The sequence below is a fragment of the Staurois parvus genome, unplaced genomic scaffold, assembly GCF_062004578.1.
Source record: "Staurois parvus isolate SC_StPar_1 unplaced genomic scaffold, SC_StPar_1.0 ptg001132l, whole genome shotgun sequence".
Lineage (NCBI taxonomy): Eukaryota > Metazoa > Chordata > Amphibia > Anura > Ranidae > Staurois > Staurois parvus.
The window spans coordinates 981,587-995,648 of record NW_028318928.1 but is presented as its reverse complement, the minus strand read 5'-3'; the positions used below and the strand labels follow the sequence as shown (position 1 = coordinate 995,648).

The 14,062-nt window shown below is 39.4% G+C and overlaps 1 protein-coding gene across 2 annotated transcripts in view; it reads left to right on the top strand.

The window, feature by feature from the left end:
- The window catches only part of AVPR2 (arginine vasopressin receptor 2), a 167,821-nt gene extending 154,014 nt beyond the window's left edge, over positions 1-13,807 (top strand). For both annotated transcript variants that reach the window (XM_089659106.1, XM_089659107.1), the window contains exon 3: positions 6,461-13,807. In XM_089659106.1, the coding sequence (XP_089515232.1) occupies positions 6,461-6,663 (203 nt within the window). In that variant the 3' untranslated portion in view covers positions 6,664-13,807. The remainder of the gene's footprint in view (positions 1-6,460) is intronic.
- The last annotated feature ends 255 nt before the right edge of the window (positions 13,808-14,062 follow it).

Here is a 14,062-nt window from a genome sequence, read left to right as displayed (position 1 = left end):
GCTCTGGACAAAGCGACGTACCCTTACATCACTTTCTATTTGCGGGTTTGAGCGTGCATGCGTCTGCCCGCTGCTGCCCCCCTGATGGTCCAGGGAGAGAAGACAGAACACCGCACTGTGAGTAAAAGCACTACATTTTATACACACGTTAGATTAGCACATTTAATCCTTTGATCACCCATATTAACCTTTTGATCACCCAGCCAATGCCATTAGTACAGTGTCAGTATATAGAATTTTTCACTGATCACTGTATTACTGCCACTAGCAACATCAGATAGTGTCAGGGTTAGTTAGCGCCCTTCCCAGTCAGGGTCAGCTAGCGTTAGATTGCCCGCATACTATTCCACTCTCGCTACAGGTCACAGATCACCCCCCTTACTAATAAAGTGTTTGTATGGATCAATATATTATTCACTAACAGAACTATACTAGTGCCCCCTTAGTATAGTGTCTCCAAAAACACAGCATTAGCCACATCAGCCCTGTTCGCTGCCAGCACTATCATTTAGCCCCTCTGCTGTTTCTCATGGACGATTTGTAACAATTGATTGTGGAACAAAGCAATTTATACACACAACAATGCATTGCCACCCACCCAAATTCAGCTCTTGCCAGACAGTTCACATGGAAGCCTGTCATGGTTTCTGTATTTAAATCTTTTTTTGGGTCTAACCTTCAACATGTGAGTTACACAAAAGAACGAATTGCAGTCATATTGATCCACAGACCTGATTCATCATATGCCCATGTTCTCTGCTGTTACATATATGCCCAACAAAGACCAGCAGCATACTGGTACGTGGCTGAACTCTGAGTGGTTATACCAGGATGATGCCTGCAGCTACAGGCATCATCCTGTTATCATCTTTTTCAGCTGGCGGTCAGCTTTTATGTAAAAGTAAGCCTAGCATCTAATTAGCCACTGGATTGCTTTTACAAGCAGCAGGAAGGGATGACCCCCTCCCCTCTCCCACCGCCTTCCATGGATTTCTCAGGCTCTCCTGCTCCACTGCTTAAAAATATATAATGTTTGGGGGTTCAAAGTGATTTTCTTGCCAAAAAAAATGTTTTTTAATGTAAATAAAAAGTGTCAGAAAAGGCTTGGTCTTCAAGTGGTTAGAAGAGTGGGTGATGTGTGGCAGAAGCTTCTAATGTTGGCCCTGAAATGCCAGGATAGTAGAAGCACCAAACACCCCTCCCCCCATGGATCCCTTTTTGGAAAATAGACACTACAAGGTATTTACTAAGGGTCATGGTGAGTATTGTGCAGATCTAATTTGTTGCCACAAGTTTTTGGAAAATGAGAAAATGAAGAAAGAAAACGAACATGTATTGTTTCTTTTCATTTTTTGTTTTTCAAAACCCTGTGAAAAAAATGATATCTGCAAAATACTCACCATGCCTCTTATCAAATTTTTTGGGGTGTCTGCTTTCCAAAAAGGGGTCATTTGGGAGTGTGTACTATCCTGGCATTTCAGGGCCACCAAAACTGTGGTAAGTCGTGAGCAAGTGACATAAGACGCTATAACTTTCACACAAACCAACTTTTTTTTAACCAAAGACATGTAGCAGAATACATTTTGGCCTACATGAACGACTAAATTTGGGGTTTTTTTATAACAGAAAGTAGAAAATATTGGGTGTTTTTTCAGAATTTTCAGTCTTTTTTCGTTTATATCACAAAAAATTCAAAACCCAGTAGTAATCAAATATCACCAAAAGAAAGCTCTATTTGTGTGAAAAAATGACATAAATTTCATTTGGGTACAGTGTTGCATGACCATGCAATTAGCAGCTGAAATGGCGCAATGCCAAATAGCAAAAAAATGGCCTGGTCAGGAAGGGGGAAAACCATCCGGGACTGAAGTTGTTACATTTACAATTTTATGTTAAAAGTGACTTTTCATTTTCTCCCCACATTTTCCAAAACTTGTGGCAAAATATGAACTCTTCAAAAGACTCACCATGCCACCTAAAAAAATTACCTTAGGGTGTTTATTTGCCAAAATGTGGTCTATTTGTGGATGTGTCTATTGTCCTGGTGCTTCAAAGCCTCCAAAAATGTGATAGTCAGGAAATCAAATGTTTAATTTATGCTCCTAGAAAGCCTGAAGGTGCTCTTTGGATGTTGGGCCTCTCTATGCATTTAGACAGCAAAAAACTCACCCCACTCTTACTAAATACCTTGGACTGTCTACTTTATAAAAAAGGGTTATTTTGGGGGTGTTTTACTGTCCTGGCATTTTAGAGTCTCAGAAAACTATGTAGCATAATACATATTGGCCTAAGTTTAGGCAAAATATTTTTGTTTGTAAAGTGTTAACAGAAATTAAGAAACTGTTTTATATTTTGAAAAGGTTTCAGTTTTTTTCCTTTTATATAGTAAAAAATATAAAATCCAGTGGTGGTTAAATAGCACCAAAACAAACTTCTGTCTCAAAAAATTATAAAAAAATGTATTTGGCTACAGTGCTGTACAACTGAGCAATTGCCATTATAGTATGAGAATGACAAAAAATTAAAAATAACCCGGATATAAGCGGGGGGGGTTTACTATGCCGTTCATCAAGTGGTTAAGGCTGCCTGGAGTGGAAATGTATTTATATATTTAACAGGAAAACTTCAACACAAAAGTTCCTTTATTTTGGTCAATCCTCAGTTTACACATCCGTGTACAGGGCTCAATAGCCAGGTCTTAAGACCCCCTACTCCTCTCAGACATCTTTCTAGATGTTTTAGAGCTTATGAGCAGATAATATTTGCTTCATCAGCACACGCACTCTGGACTTCTTGGAATAACCCATAGACACCCTCTTGAATGACCCTTAAAATTCCAAGAGCCTGTACAGAGGACACATCCATTAGGTCTTGTACTATATTTATATCTATATATGCTGCTGGGTGCACATCCTTTGCATGGGCTTTAGCTAGTCATATACATTACACTGAGAGCAGTGAAGGCTACTGAATGGTACAAGATTGCAAATATCCCTGATCTACTTTTGTTTTGACAGATTAGCTGTATGAGTACTGTTTCACATTCATCAATTACTGTCAACATGTAAATATATATGAAGTATGTCTGAAACAGCAGCCAACACTCAGGAGCTAATGAGGAGAAACAGCATGTCCAGAGTGTTAAGAGTAGGAACCCTACCAAAGCCAATAATGTGTCCAACTGAGAAGAGTCTTTGAACATCTTCAAATATATACATTTTTTTAAATGTACAAATAAAACACAATGTTTAATGTTTTCTTACTGTACATATGAGATTAAAGTGTATCTAAAGCCAAAACCTTTTTTTTTCCTTTTATGTATAAGATGGATACTTAAGTTTTTTTGGGAGGAATTTTCCTTCACTTTCTGTCCAGGATGATGAAGTGAGAGACAGATGTCCCCTCTGGAAGATTTCCCCTTACAGCTCTAATGACAATGGTCACCAAGACAAAAAGAGAGGAGGGGACTTAGACATATAGTTAATAGTTTGTCCTGTTGCAAAAAGACACAAGTCCATCCAGTTCAACCAACAGAAGTTATACAATCCTATATACAAGCGCTGCATAAATTGATGGCGCTAAATAAGTACCTGAAATAAATAAATAAATAGACACAATCCTATACCCTCAGTTGATCCAGAGGAAGGCAAAAAAACCCCTAATAAAGCATGGTCCAATTTGCTCTAACAGGGGAACAAATTCCTTTCTGATCCCCCAGAGGCAATCGGATATACCTTGGATCAACTTTACCTATGAATAGTAGTATCCAATTATATTTTGTATATCTAGGGAAAAATCCAGACCTTTATTAAAACAATCTACTGAGCTGGCCCGAACCAGCTCTTGAGGGAGTCTATCACTATTTGGAGATTAAATTTCTTTTCCTCCAGAGTTAAAAAGTGCCCCCTTGTCCTCTGTAATGACCTTAGAGCAGTTGTAAAGGCTGAAGGCATGCTATGTATGAAGGTAAAAAACCTTCTGTGTGCAGCAGAGCCCCCAGTCCCCTCAATACTTACCTGAACCCCATCGCGATCCAGCAATGTGAATGACAGCCTCGCTGTCCCGGGTCTCTGCCTCCTCATTGGCTGAGACAGCAAGTGGGAGCCATTGGCTCCCGCTGCTGTCAATCACAGCAAATCAGCCAATGAGAGAGAGAGGGGATGGGGCCAGGCTGCGGCTCTGAGTGTGAATGGATACATGGAGCAGCAGGTGCCTCCATAGCAAGCTGTGTGCTGTGGGGGAACCCGAGAGGAGGGAGAGACCAGGAGAGCCTGTGGGGGACTCCAGAAGATGAGGATCCAGGCTGCTCTGTGCAAAACCACTGCACACAGTAGGTAAGTATGACATGCATGTTATTTTCCAGAAAAAAAACCCTTTAGAATCACTTTAAAGTGAATAACTGTACACTGAGTTTACCATATGAACCACTTATGTATTTCTACATTTTGATCATATCCCCCCAGGGCCACCTTTAATATTGATGGGACCCTGGGCAAACATTTTCTTGCCCCCCCATGAAATTCTGCTCTCCATTTTCTCTGAGACATACAATAAATAGCAGCTAAACTCAAAATCACTTTGCTCAGCAGATCAGGCAGCAACTGCAATTGATTGCTGGAGGTTAGAGCATATCATTACCACTCACTGACTGGTTGATAGAGGTTACAGCACACATTAGTGTTTATCGGTCAGTGTTTAACCAATACCGATAACATGTATCTAATGGAGGAGAGTACCTAAATATCTTCAATATATATATATATTTTTAAATGTGTAAATAAAATCTACTGTTTTATTTTTTGTTTACTATACAAATTTGATCAAAGTGTATCTAAAGCCAAAACCTTTTTTTAGTATGAGATGAGTAGGGAATGATTACACTTTTTTTATTTGGCGGGGGAGGGATTTTCCTTTGCATCCCATCCTAAAGACACATGATATCATTTTACCCCTGTACAAATCATTAGTAATACCTCATCTGGAATATGCAGATTAAGGGGGGATATGATCAACATGTATAATACATAAGGGGGGATATTATCAACATGTATAATACATAAGGGGGGATATTATCAACATGTATAATACATAAAGGGGATATGATAACCATGTATAATACAGAAGGGGGGATATGATCAACATGTATAAATACATCAGTGGCTCATATAGTGAACTCGGTGTAGAGCTATTCACCCTGAGGTCATCACAGAGGACAAGGGGGCACTCTTTACGACTGGAGGGAAAAAAATGTAATCTTCAGACATGGAAAGGTTTCTTCACAGTGAGAGCTGTGAAAATGTGGAATAGACTCCCACAAGAGTTGGTTCTGGCCAGCTCAGTGGATTGCTTTATAAAAGGCCTGGATTCTTTCTTAGATACACAGAATATAACTGGATACTAACATTTATAGGTAAAGTTGATCCAGGGAATATCCGATTGCCTCTTGGGGGATCAGGAAGGATTTTTGTTCCCCTACAGGATCAAATTGGATCATGCTTTGCTGGGTGTTTTGCCTTCCTCTGGATCAACTGTGGCCATAGGATTATAACTTTTTTTTTTTTATGGTTGAACTAGATGGACTTTTGTCTTTTTTCTGCCAGACTAACTATGTAACTATGACGTGATAGAAAACAGATATCCCCATTACAAGATTTTCCCTCATTCTGATTTTCCCTCATCTTCTGTTCTGATGACAATGGTCACAAGGATAAATGCAGAGGAGGGGACCTAGGTAATAATACAAATCTGACAAGGGTTCTAATGAACACTCTAACAACAACTTAAAACGGTAGTAAAGTCCATTTCGCAACTTTTATCTACAGGTAAGCTTATAATAAAGTTTACGTGTAGGTAAAATATGTCTCCTAAACGTGCACTGTTTAGAAGATATTCCAGCGAGCAGCAACTGGTCATGTCACCGAAGCATGCGCTCTGAAGGAACGACATACCTGTGCCTTCAGAGCTCTGGGCCTTGCATGAGGCTCCCACACGCATGCACAAGAGTGACATCATCACAGCTCGGCCAATTAGACGGCCAGAGCCCATGAACCCAGAAGAAGGCAGAGGGCGCTGCTGGAGGGATATGTTCTAAGGGTAAGTCTGACATAATGTGCTAGTGTGCAGCGCACACTAGCACATTATATTCTTAGATTGTAAGCTCCAAGGGGCAGGGCCCACCTAACTCTCTTGTATTGAACTGTATTATTGCTGTATTGTCTCCCGTTATATTGTAAAGCACTGACGCACCCACTGGCGCTATATAAATCCTGTATAATAATAATAATTACAGCTTAAACCTGCAGAGGGACCCCTTTTTTGTTACCTTTACTACCGCTAAAAAAAACAGTTTGGACTATTGATATACTGTTAAAAAGCACTTACATATTTAGTTAATTCATATTGATAATATTGAGTTATAATAATGTAATAATATAGTAAAATATTCTATTCTTGTTTTCAGTTTCTATCAGGATTTTGATGATCCTAGCTAGCCTGAACAGTTGTACCAACCCATGGATCTACACCATCTTCAGCAGCAGTGTTTCCAAAGATGTCCAAGCCATCCTGTGCTGTGCTTGTAAAAAAAGACAACGCAAAAACTCTCTGCCTGAAGATTCCTGTTTTACTGGTTCCACCTCGTTACCCAAAGAGTCCCTGTACTGAGCACAAAGTGATAGACATGCAAGGAGATGGAGGCACTGCAGTCCAAGGTCCCAAAGAAAAAAAGGACAGACAGAAGATCTGTGGCAATAAATGGGGAAACAAAGGTGGAAAAGTCAGATCTACTTATCAACGATTTAACTGTGTCACTAAAATATCTAAGATACAGTAAGTTAGGAATAAGCCACTATGTGTATACGAACAAGCTTCTTTCTTTTTAGACTCTTCGATCAAACTGCACCTTATCAAGTCAATGAATGTGACAACAATGCATTTGTTGTGAAATGCTCTAGGTACCTATAAGGGTGCTTCATACAGACTTATACTTGTTGCCAACAACACTTGTCTCATATGGGACACTGATGGACCCATGTCAAATTATCAAGCAACATTTATTTTGAAGAATGATCTATCGGAAGCTGTCATGTTTAGAACTGAAAGGCACAGCAAATTGCTTAAATGACATCTCAAGAATATTATTACTCTATTTTCGAAGGCCAAAATTAAAATCTTCATCCGTTTTCTATTTTCGATAACTATGCGTTCCTAATTCCCGTGTTAAAGAGATGAGTTGAGTAGGCTCTTTGAAGAGTCTACTATTTTTTAGACTTGCTTATAATGTAAAAAGCTAAATCTGCTTAAATATTTATGTAATATAAGAGAATATGAATGTATAATTGATTTCTATTTGTAGTAAGATTATGTTTATACTGTCATCCACTCACTGAATAATATAAAATGTACCTGTTAGAGGAAACATTAACTTGTAAAGAAAGGAGATAGCACTTTTTAAAGCTTTTCAATCTTCTGAACGAAGAACAACATACTCAAAGAGGTGGCGGGAGCTTTTAGAATTGTACATGTAATAAGATGAAAGAAAAGTTCACATAAGCTCAATAGCTCCCACACAACAAGGCTTCCTCTAATGGGCTCTGACAAAAGCTCAAATTATAGAAACACAGAAAGTAGCTCCAGATCAAAACCGGATGAAAAAGTCCAAGAGAATTTTAATGGTTTATTAAAAAAAGGCATAGAAAAAGTCATATGACTTTTTACCAACAGTTAAAATTATCTTGGACTCCTTCTTCCAGTTTTGGTCTGGTGCTCCTTTCTATGTTTCTATGGCTTGATTTTCTGAACCAAGACCTATATCTCATATACTAAAGATTAATCCTTCCTGCACCTTGTGTTTTTCACCTGCATGAGATGTACATTGATTATGTCGTTTCATGGTGTCATTTGTTGCTCTGTATGCATAGCTTATAGTAGAGTAAATCTTAACATTCCGGCGTCACACGTTTCTGTTTGTGTTCAAACATGAAGCATGTGGCATGGCACTGCACAGGTTAATACATGACCTCTGCCTGTAGTCTGAGAACTGACATTTCCTGTGAATAAACTACATATCCCACAATCCCTGGGTCTCTCAGTCTAGCACTGGTGCAAGTGCAGTAATTAGATCTGACACAGAACAAGCAGGCGGAGAAAAATAAAAGAGAGATCACCATGCAGCCTATCATCACATTAGCACTCCCACATTTGTGAAGCAACACAGAGAAAATGGCAAGGCATGCATTGGTCGCAGTGTGACCCGGAACAAGAAATTTCTTGCCCCTTTAGCGAATAGGGAAAAGCTGGGTGAATGAATACATGTACATTGTCATATTGATCAGCCATGACACTACAAACTGCAGCCAAAGCATGTGAACCCATCATTACAAGGTAAGGTAAACAAACCAACAGGGACTATAACTAAACTCATACTGAGTTAAAACAACAAAAACAATTGAAAGTGTACAATGCCTTTAATAAATAAGTCACACCCAAATACAAGTAAAACCTTCAATAGTGAAAAAGCTACATTTTAAAGCAAGCCATTCAGTAAAAAAAATGCTTAGACTCCACCTCCCTATCTAAAATCAAGTGAAACCTATAAAAAAGGAGAAAAAAGTGCAACATACAACACAGACTTAGGCTTCCAGCCCACTTGCCTAGGCTGAGTATCATTACCAATGCCAAGGCAAGTGGTCTGGAAGCCATTGTCTGTGGTAAGTATCTGTGGTAGCATGTCCTTTATTCTCCTAATGTTTTTCGGTGAGGGTGGGGTTACTAGAGAAGGGTTAGATAAGTTCTTACTTAAAAGGGAAGTATGGCCAAAGCTTTTTTCGCCATACTTCTCTTCTGGGTCACAGGACTGCACTTGCTTGTGCTCTCCTGTGACCCTGAATCAGTAAGAGAACTAAAGGCCACTGTTGGCTGACATCATAGAGTTGCTCCAGGCTCTGGAAGGATCCCGACCATATTGTCAGGACCCAGCCAAATGCCTGATTGGCAGCTGACTTGCCTCTCAGCACTGTGCTGAGAGCCTGAGCCACCTGTTCCTTCTCCCTCCAGAGCCCAGCGCTCCATTGAGCACTGGAGGGGCTGAGCAGAGAGAGTTGACTGACAGTCACCACTCTCAGCAACTAAGAGAACAGTGGCGATTGGGAGTGAGCTCTCATCAGCAGTGAGTCATGCTTGTCAATCACCAGAAAGTTGGAAAACTGAGCAAGGCACCCAGAGAGCAATGAGTGAACAGAGAGCAACTCTGGCTTAAAATGGCAAGTTCCTAGGTATGCAAATCTGGGTTGGCTAGCTGAAGGTGCTGCTTCTCTTCTCCCAGTCCCTCTATGCTGTAGTCTGCATGCACATGTATGGTATCTGCAATCTCTTGCAGCAAAAAAAAATGGTTGTTCACAGTAGCTCCAGCAAAAGCAGCAAGTAAATAATTGCTACTGCTCAAATGGAACAATTATATTAAAGAGACTCTCAAAATTGCAAGTAAAAACACAGAAAAATAAAGTATTTTAAATAGGTTTTTGCAATGTTTTTCCTTTCAATAAAGGATATTTTATTCACTTACACTTTGCCTCTAAACTTGCAAGCAAATTTTACTTTAGAAAAAGTCAATTTCATAGCACAGACCCCTTCCTACGTATCATAACCCTGTCCTCTATTGGGAGAGTTTAATTCCTATCTGTGCTGGCCCAGCTTCTGTACCCCACCCCTCATTAAGTCCCTTTTATGTAGCAGTCAGGGATAAAGGTTAGGGGAATACTATATATATATATATATATATATATATAGTGTCCTTTGAGTGACAGCTCTGTCTCTGCTGGGGTTGCTGATGTCACATTCGGGATGGTGGCACCCAGCAGCAGTCTCAAGGCTTATGAATGTCTACACAAGGGGTCTTTTACAAGTAAATGACATGCATAAGGTATGTTAAATGTACATATAATATTATGGGAAGATGGTTGTTAAACTAGTTGTGTAGCCACAGGGTTTCTTTAACACAAACTACAGCTGGGGTCAAGCTATAGCCATTAAAGTATTTATATATTCTTAGCAAGCAGTAAATAAGCTATACAACAAACCTTCGCTGATCTCTGTAGATGCAGGCACTGTGGAGCAATTAATTCTCAAATATGAGGGCAGAAGCACTGAAGGCATTCAGATTGTTCTCTCTGCAGATCAACTCACTCTGATCTACCCTCCCAGCAATGACTCAGTATATAGTCATATTGAATAAAAACAAAATGTCCATCTAGTTCAACCATTAGAAAAGATAGAAAACCTCCATATGCAGACTCCTATGCACACAGTCTGGAGAAAAGCAAAAAAAACATAAAGCATGATACAATTTACTCCAATGGGGGAAAAATACATTCGTTATTGATCCCGTGAAGGCAAATGGATATTCCCTGGATCAACTCTGGTGTTATTACCTATGTAGCTGGGTGCAGCTGAGTATCAGCAACAGGGAGGGTGAGTGGGGCAGGAGAGCACAAAATCAGCTGCACCCAGCTACACATATAAATGTTGATATCCTGCTCTATTTTGTACATTTAGGAATACTTCCATCTCTTTTATAAAACAATCTACTGAGGTGGCCAGAACTAGTTCTTGAGGGAGTCTATTCCACATTTTCACAACTCTTACTGTAAAGAAGCCTTTTTCGTTCAGCTTTCCCTGGTACCTCTTTCAGCAGTGACTTAGCAGCCTTCCAGCCTTCTTAATCTCTAATGTAAATACAGAGCAGATAGGGTTGTGGGGAGATAATGCCGTGTCCAATGTTTCTTCTGTCTGAACATTACAGAAGAAATTTTCCATGGTGCTTGCAGCTACATAGGTAATTTTAAGCTCCCTAGCACGTGTAAATACTTGAATGTCTATAGGTTGGCCACAAATTTACAACATTTTCTTTAAAGTATTTGTAGATTTTTATTGGTTTGATCAAAACAATATACCAACAATCGTATAACGTGAGGCCTTACCTAGACAATTCATTCAAATGATACTGAGTCAGGTAGAGCCAGCTTTAGAAGACATACCCCACCTTCTCCTTTAACTTAAAGATCTACAGCTAACCTTTCCAACCATGTATAAAAAAGTATCCCACATATCCAAAAAGTTTAGCTATTAGATTTATGTGACTTTTCTGAGCTGTCCATAAGCTGCCATTGGAGACAAAGGGGGAATTTGTTGGTTCCCAATGTGCTACCTTGATTTTTTGTGATGTATAGTGGTCACAAAACTAATTTACTTGGAGCTATTAAAGTGCAAAGACTTGCAGAAAGGTAAAGCTAACCCTCAACCTGTGTGTATTCATGCCTATTTACAAACAAGAAATAGGTTAATGTTACTTTTTGGGCATGCTTTGTTTTTTGTCCTGAGATGAAAGGGCATGGGCTTTAGTTGAAATGTTCAAAATCTCAGTTTTCTGACCCTATGAAATATTGTAATTAGTGCAAATGTTACTTTTTTCTTAATTTAAAACTGTGGCAAATAGAAAAATGAAAATTGCCATTGCTGACTCATTCCTGAAGGTTCATGCTTCAGTGCAGTCCTATTTGCCCTTGCTTCACTAATTAGTAGGTTTTCTGCACATCCAATAAGCACGTTTGATCCAGTTTATTGGCTTTCCAAGTTGTGAAGCACAGATACAGATGACAACCCTGAAGATTGCACATTTAATAGGTCAGCAGTATCAAGTCCAATTTTCCTGTCCTGAGAGTAGCTAGTAGTAGCTAGTCACATTTTGTGGGACCTAAATTAGAACTAAAGGCAAAATGTATTTTTTCATTTTGGATAGAGTAAGAGTCGGAACCAGGATCTGAGCCCATGACCTCTGCTCTGTCCAACAGTATCTTCTTGCTGAGCCACCTGAGATGTTGAACAGCATCTTATCTGTACCTTTGGACAATCCTGCCTTGGCCTTGTTTCTGGTGAACCTTGAAATCCTTGCTCCTCTTTATGAACATCCTATTTAAGCCTTTGCATTTTCTGTTTTCCAGATTATTGTGCTCTCTCCAGCTGAAATCTTGCTTTTATCTCTCCTGCTGCTGTTTGTATCTTCACTACTACTTGTTACTGACCTTGGCTTGCTTGTTCCTCAGCTACATTTCCACTTGATCCCAACCAACAGCCATTCATTACCAACCCCTGGCTTGTTCCTTGACTACGCTTCCACTTGATCCCAACCTGTAACCACTTGTTACCAACCTTTGGCTTGTTTATTAACTACACTTTTGCTTATCCCTACCTGCTATATCTCCTACTGCACCCCAGTTAACTCATCTCCTGGTAGGGCGATCCTGAGGACCATGACCTGGTACTAACATGCAGCAAACCCCATCTCCACCATCAGAATCTGTGGTGAATACTGGTTAGTGCTTAGACCCCGCACCTCGAATGAGCCAGCGTCATCTGCCAGGGTGTCCTGCTTGTGTACTTATCCAGCTTGTCAGTGGGAACCTCTCTACTGCTATAGCTACTGGTCTCCAAGCCTGACCTTTGATCATGACAGTGAGGGAATATTGTAACCCCTGTCAGGTTTTCATCTATAGACACAATAGGAAGTGAGAGGAAATCCCTGGTAGTCACCAGAAGTAGTGTCCCCATTGAATGATTTCCCTTGTATTCCTGTTCTGGTGACCACTGGGAATTTGGGATTTTCTTTTAATTTCAAGACAAAAAGAGGGCGTGAGTCTCTTTAACAGGGACACAGACTTTAATAAAAACCTATCAGGTGTTCTAATCCCTCTCCACTCTATCCAAAACTAGAAAAAACAATTTTGCCTTTAGTTATATTTTAAGGGGAGTAATAGTATTCATCACAATTCAATATGCGTCTGTTTCCTGAATGACAAGATTTTTACTCACTTCCTATACTGGTGATGGAGAATCTTCCCAGTTAGGATATGAACAGCATTAAAAACTTGACAGAGGTTCTAGATCCTTCCATTGAAAAATCTTTGCAGATGTGTAGATGAGGCTCACAGTTTTGGCTGGAGGTGGGTATTAATTTAAAGTGAACAAGCTGTAAATGCACTTGAAAAAAAAGCCGTCATTCACTGCTGTATCTATAAGAAGTGTGGAGAAATTACTTTTCAAGTTCACAAAACATTCAACTTTTTTTAAAATTTAAATCAGAACTAATCTTGGCAACCTGCCAATCTTCTAATATAATCACACACAGAGGGTGTTTCTAAGCTATTAGGAGCCAACTGAAACCCAAATTTAGAATTATTTATCAGATATTTGAGAATGAATAATTTTACATTAAAAACAGCTAGAGAGGTCAATGATGGCTTGCTTTAAAGCTCATTTACTGCTTGTTGAGAATGTGTAAATACTTTAATGTCCAAGGTCTGGGTACAGGTGCACTTTAAATCTTGCGTTAAGACCAAAAGTTGGATCTAGGAAAAAGCTACACTCTGTGTATATCCAGAATGCATGCACTTTATAATGTTACTGATTGAAGAATGAATGGCATCCACAAAGTTTTATTTATTTACAAAGCATTAATTTAACAGTACAGAACACAGAATGTAATCTGCATAATCTAATCTCTGTGCAGCACCCATTCTGTTCAAAATAAATTGAATTAAATTCTACTGATCATTGATGGTTGTCAAAATGGCTTGGGTTGTTGTCGGAAAATGTGTGCAGACCAAGGGGACACATGGCGTGCTTATCAACTAAATTATATTGAATTTCCAGATTTCTAAAAATTGAACTCCAGCCAAAAAAAACTATTTTTGGACATTTGCATTGTAAACATATATTAAGCTAATTAAATGTGTGCCATGTGTGGCTGCTGCTATGTTTGTGAAAATGTTCTTTCATTCAGCTCATACAGTCCTGTAACTGCCAAACACACAGCTCTGAGACCTACACTTCTAGCTGGAGTACATAGATGATAACGGCTGGCTCACTCTGCACCTCCTCTATTCTTTTCACAGACTGCAAGGCATTCTCTGATTTCAGGAGTGTCAGAGAAGCATCATGATCCTCCAATTGCTGAAGTTGGGCTTGAAACGGACTACCTTGCCCATGTAGCTATTAACCAATTCAATAC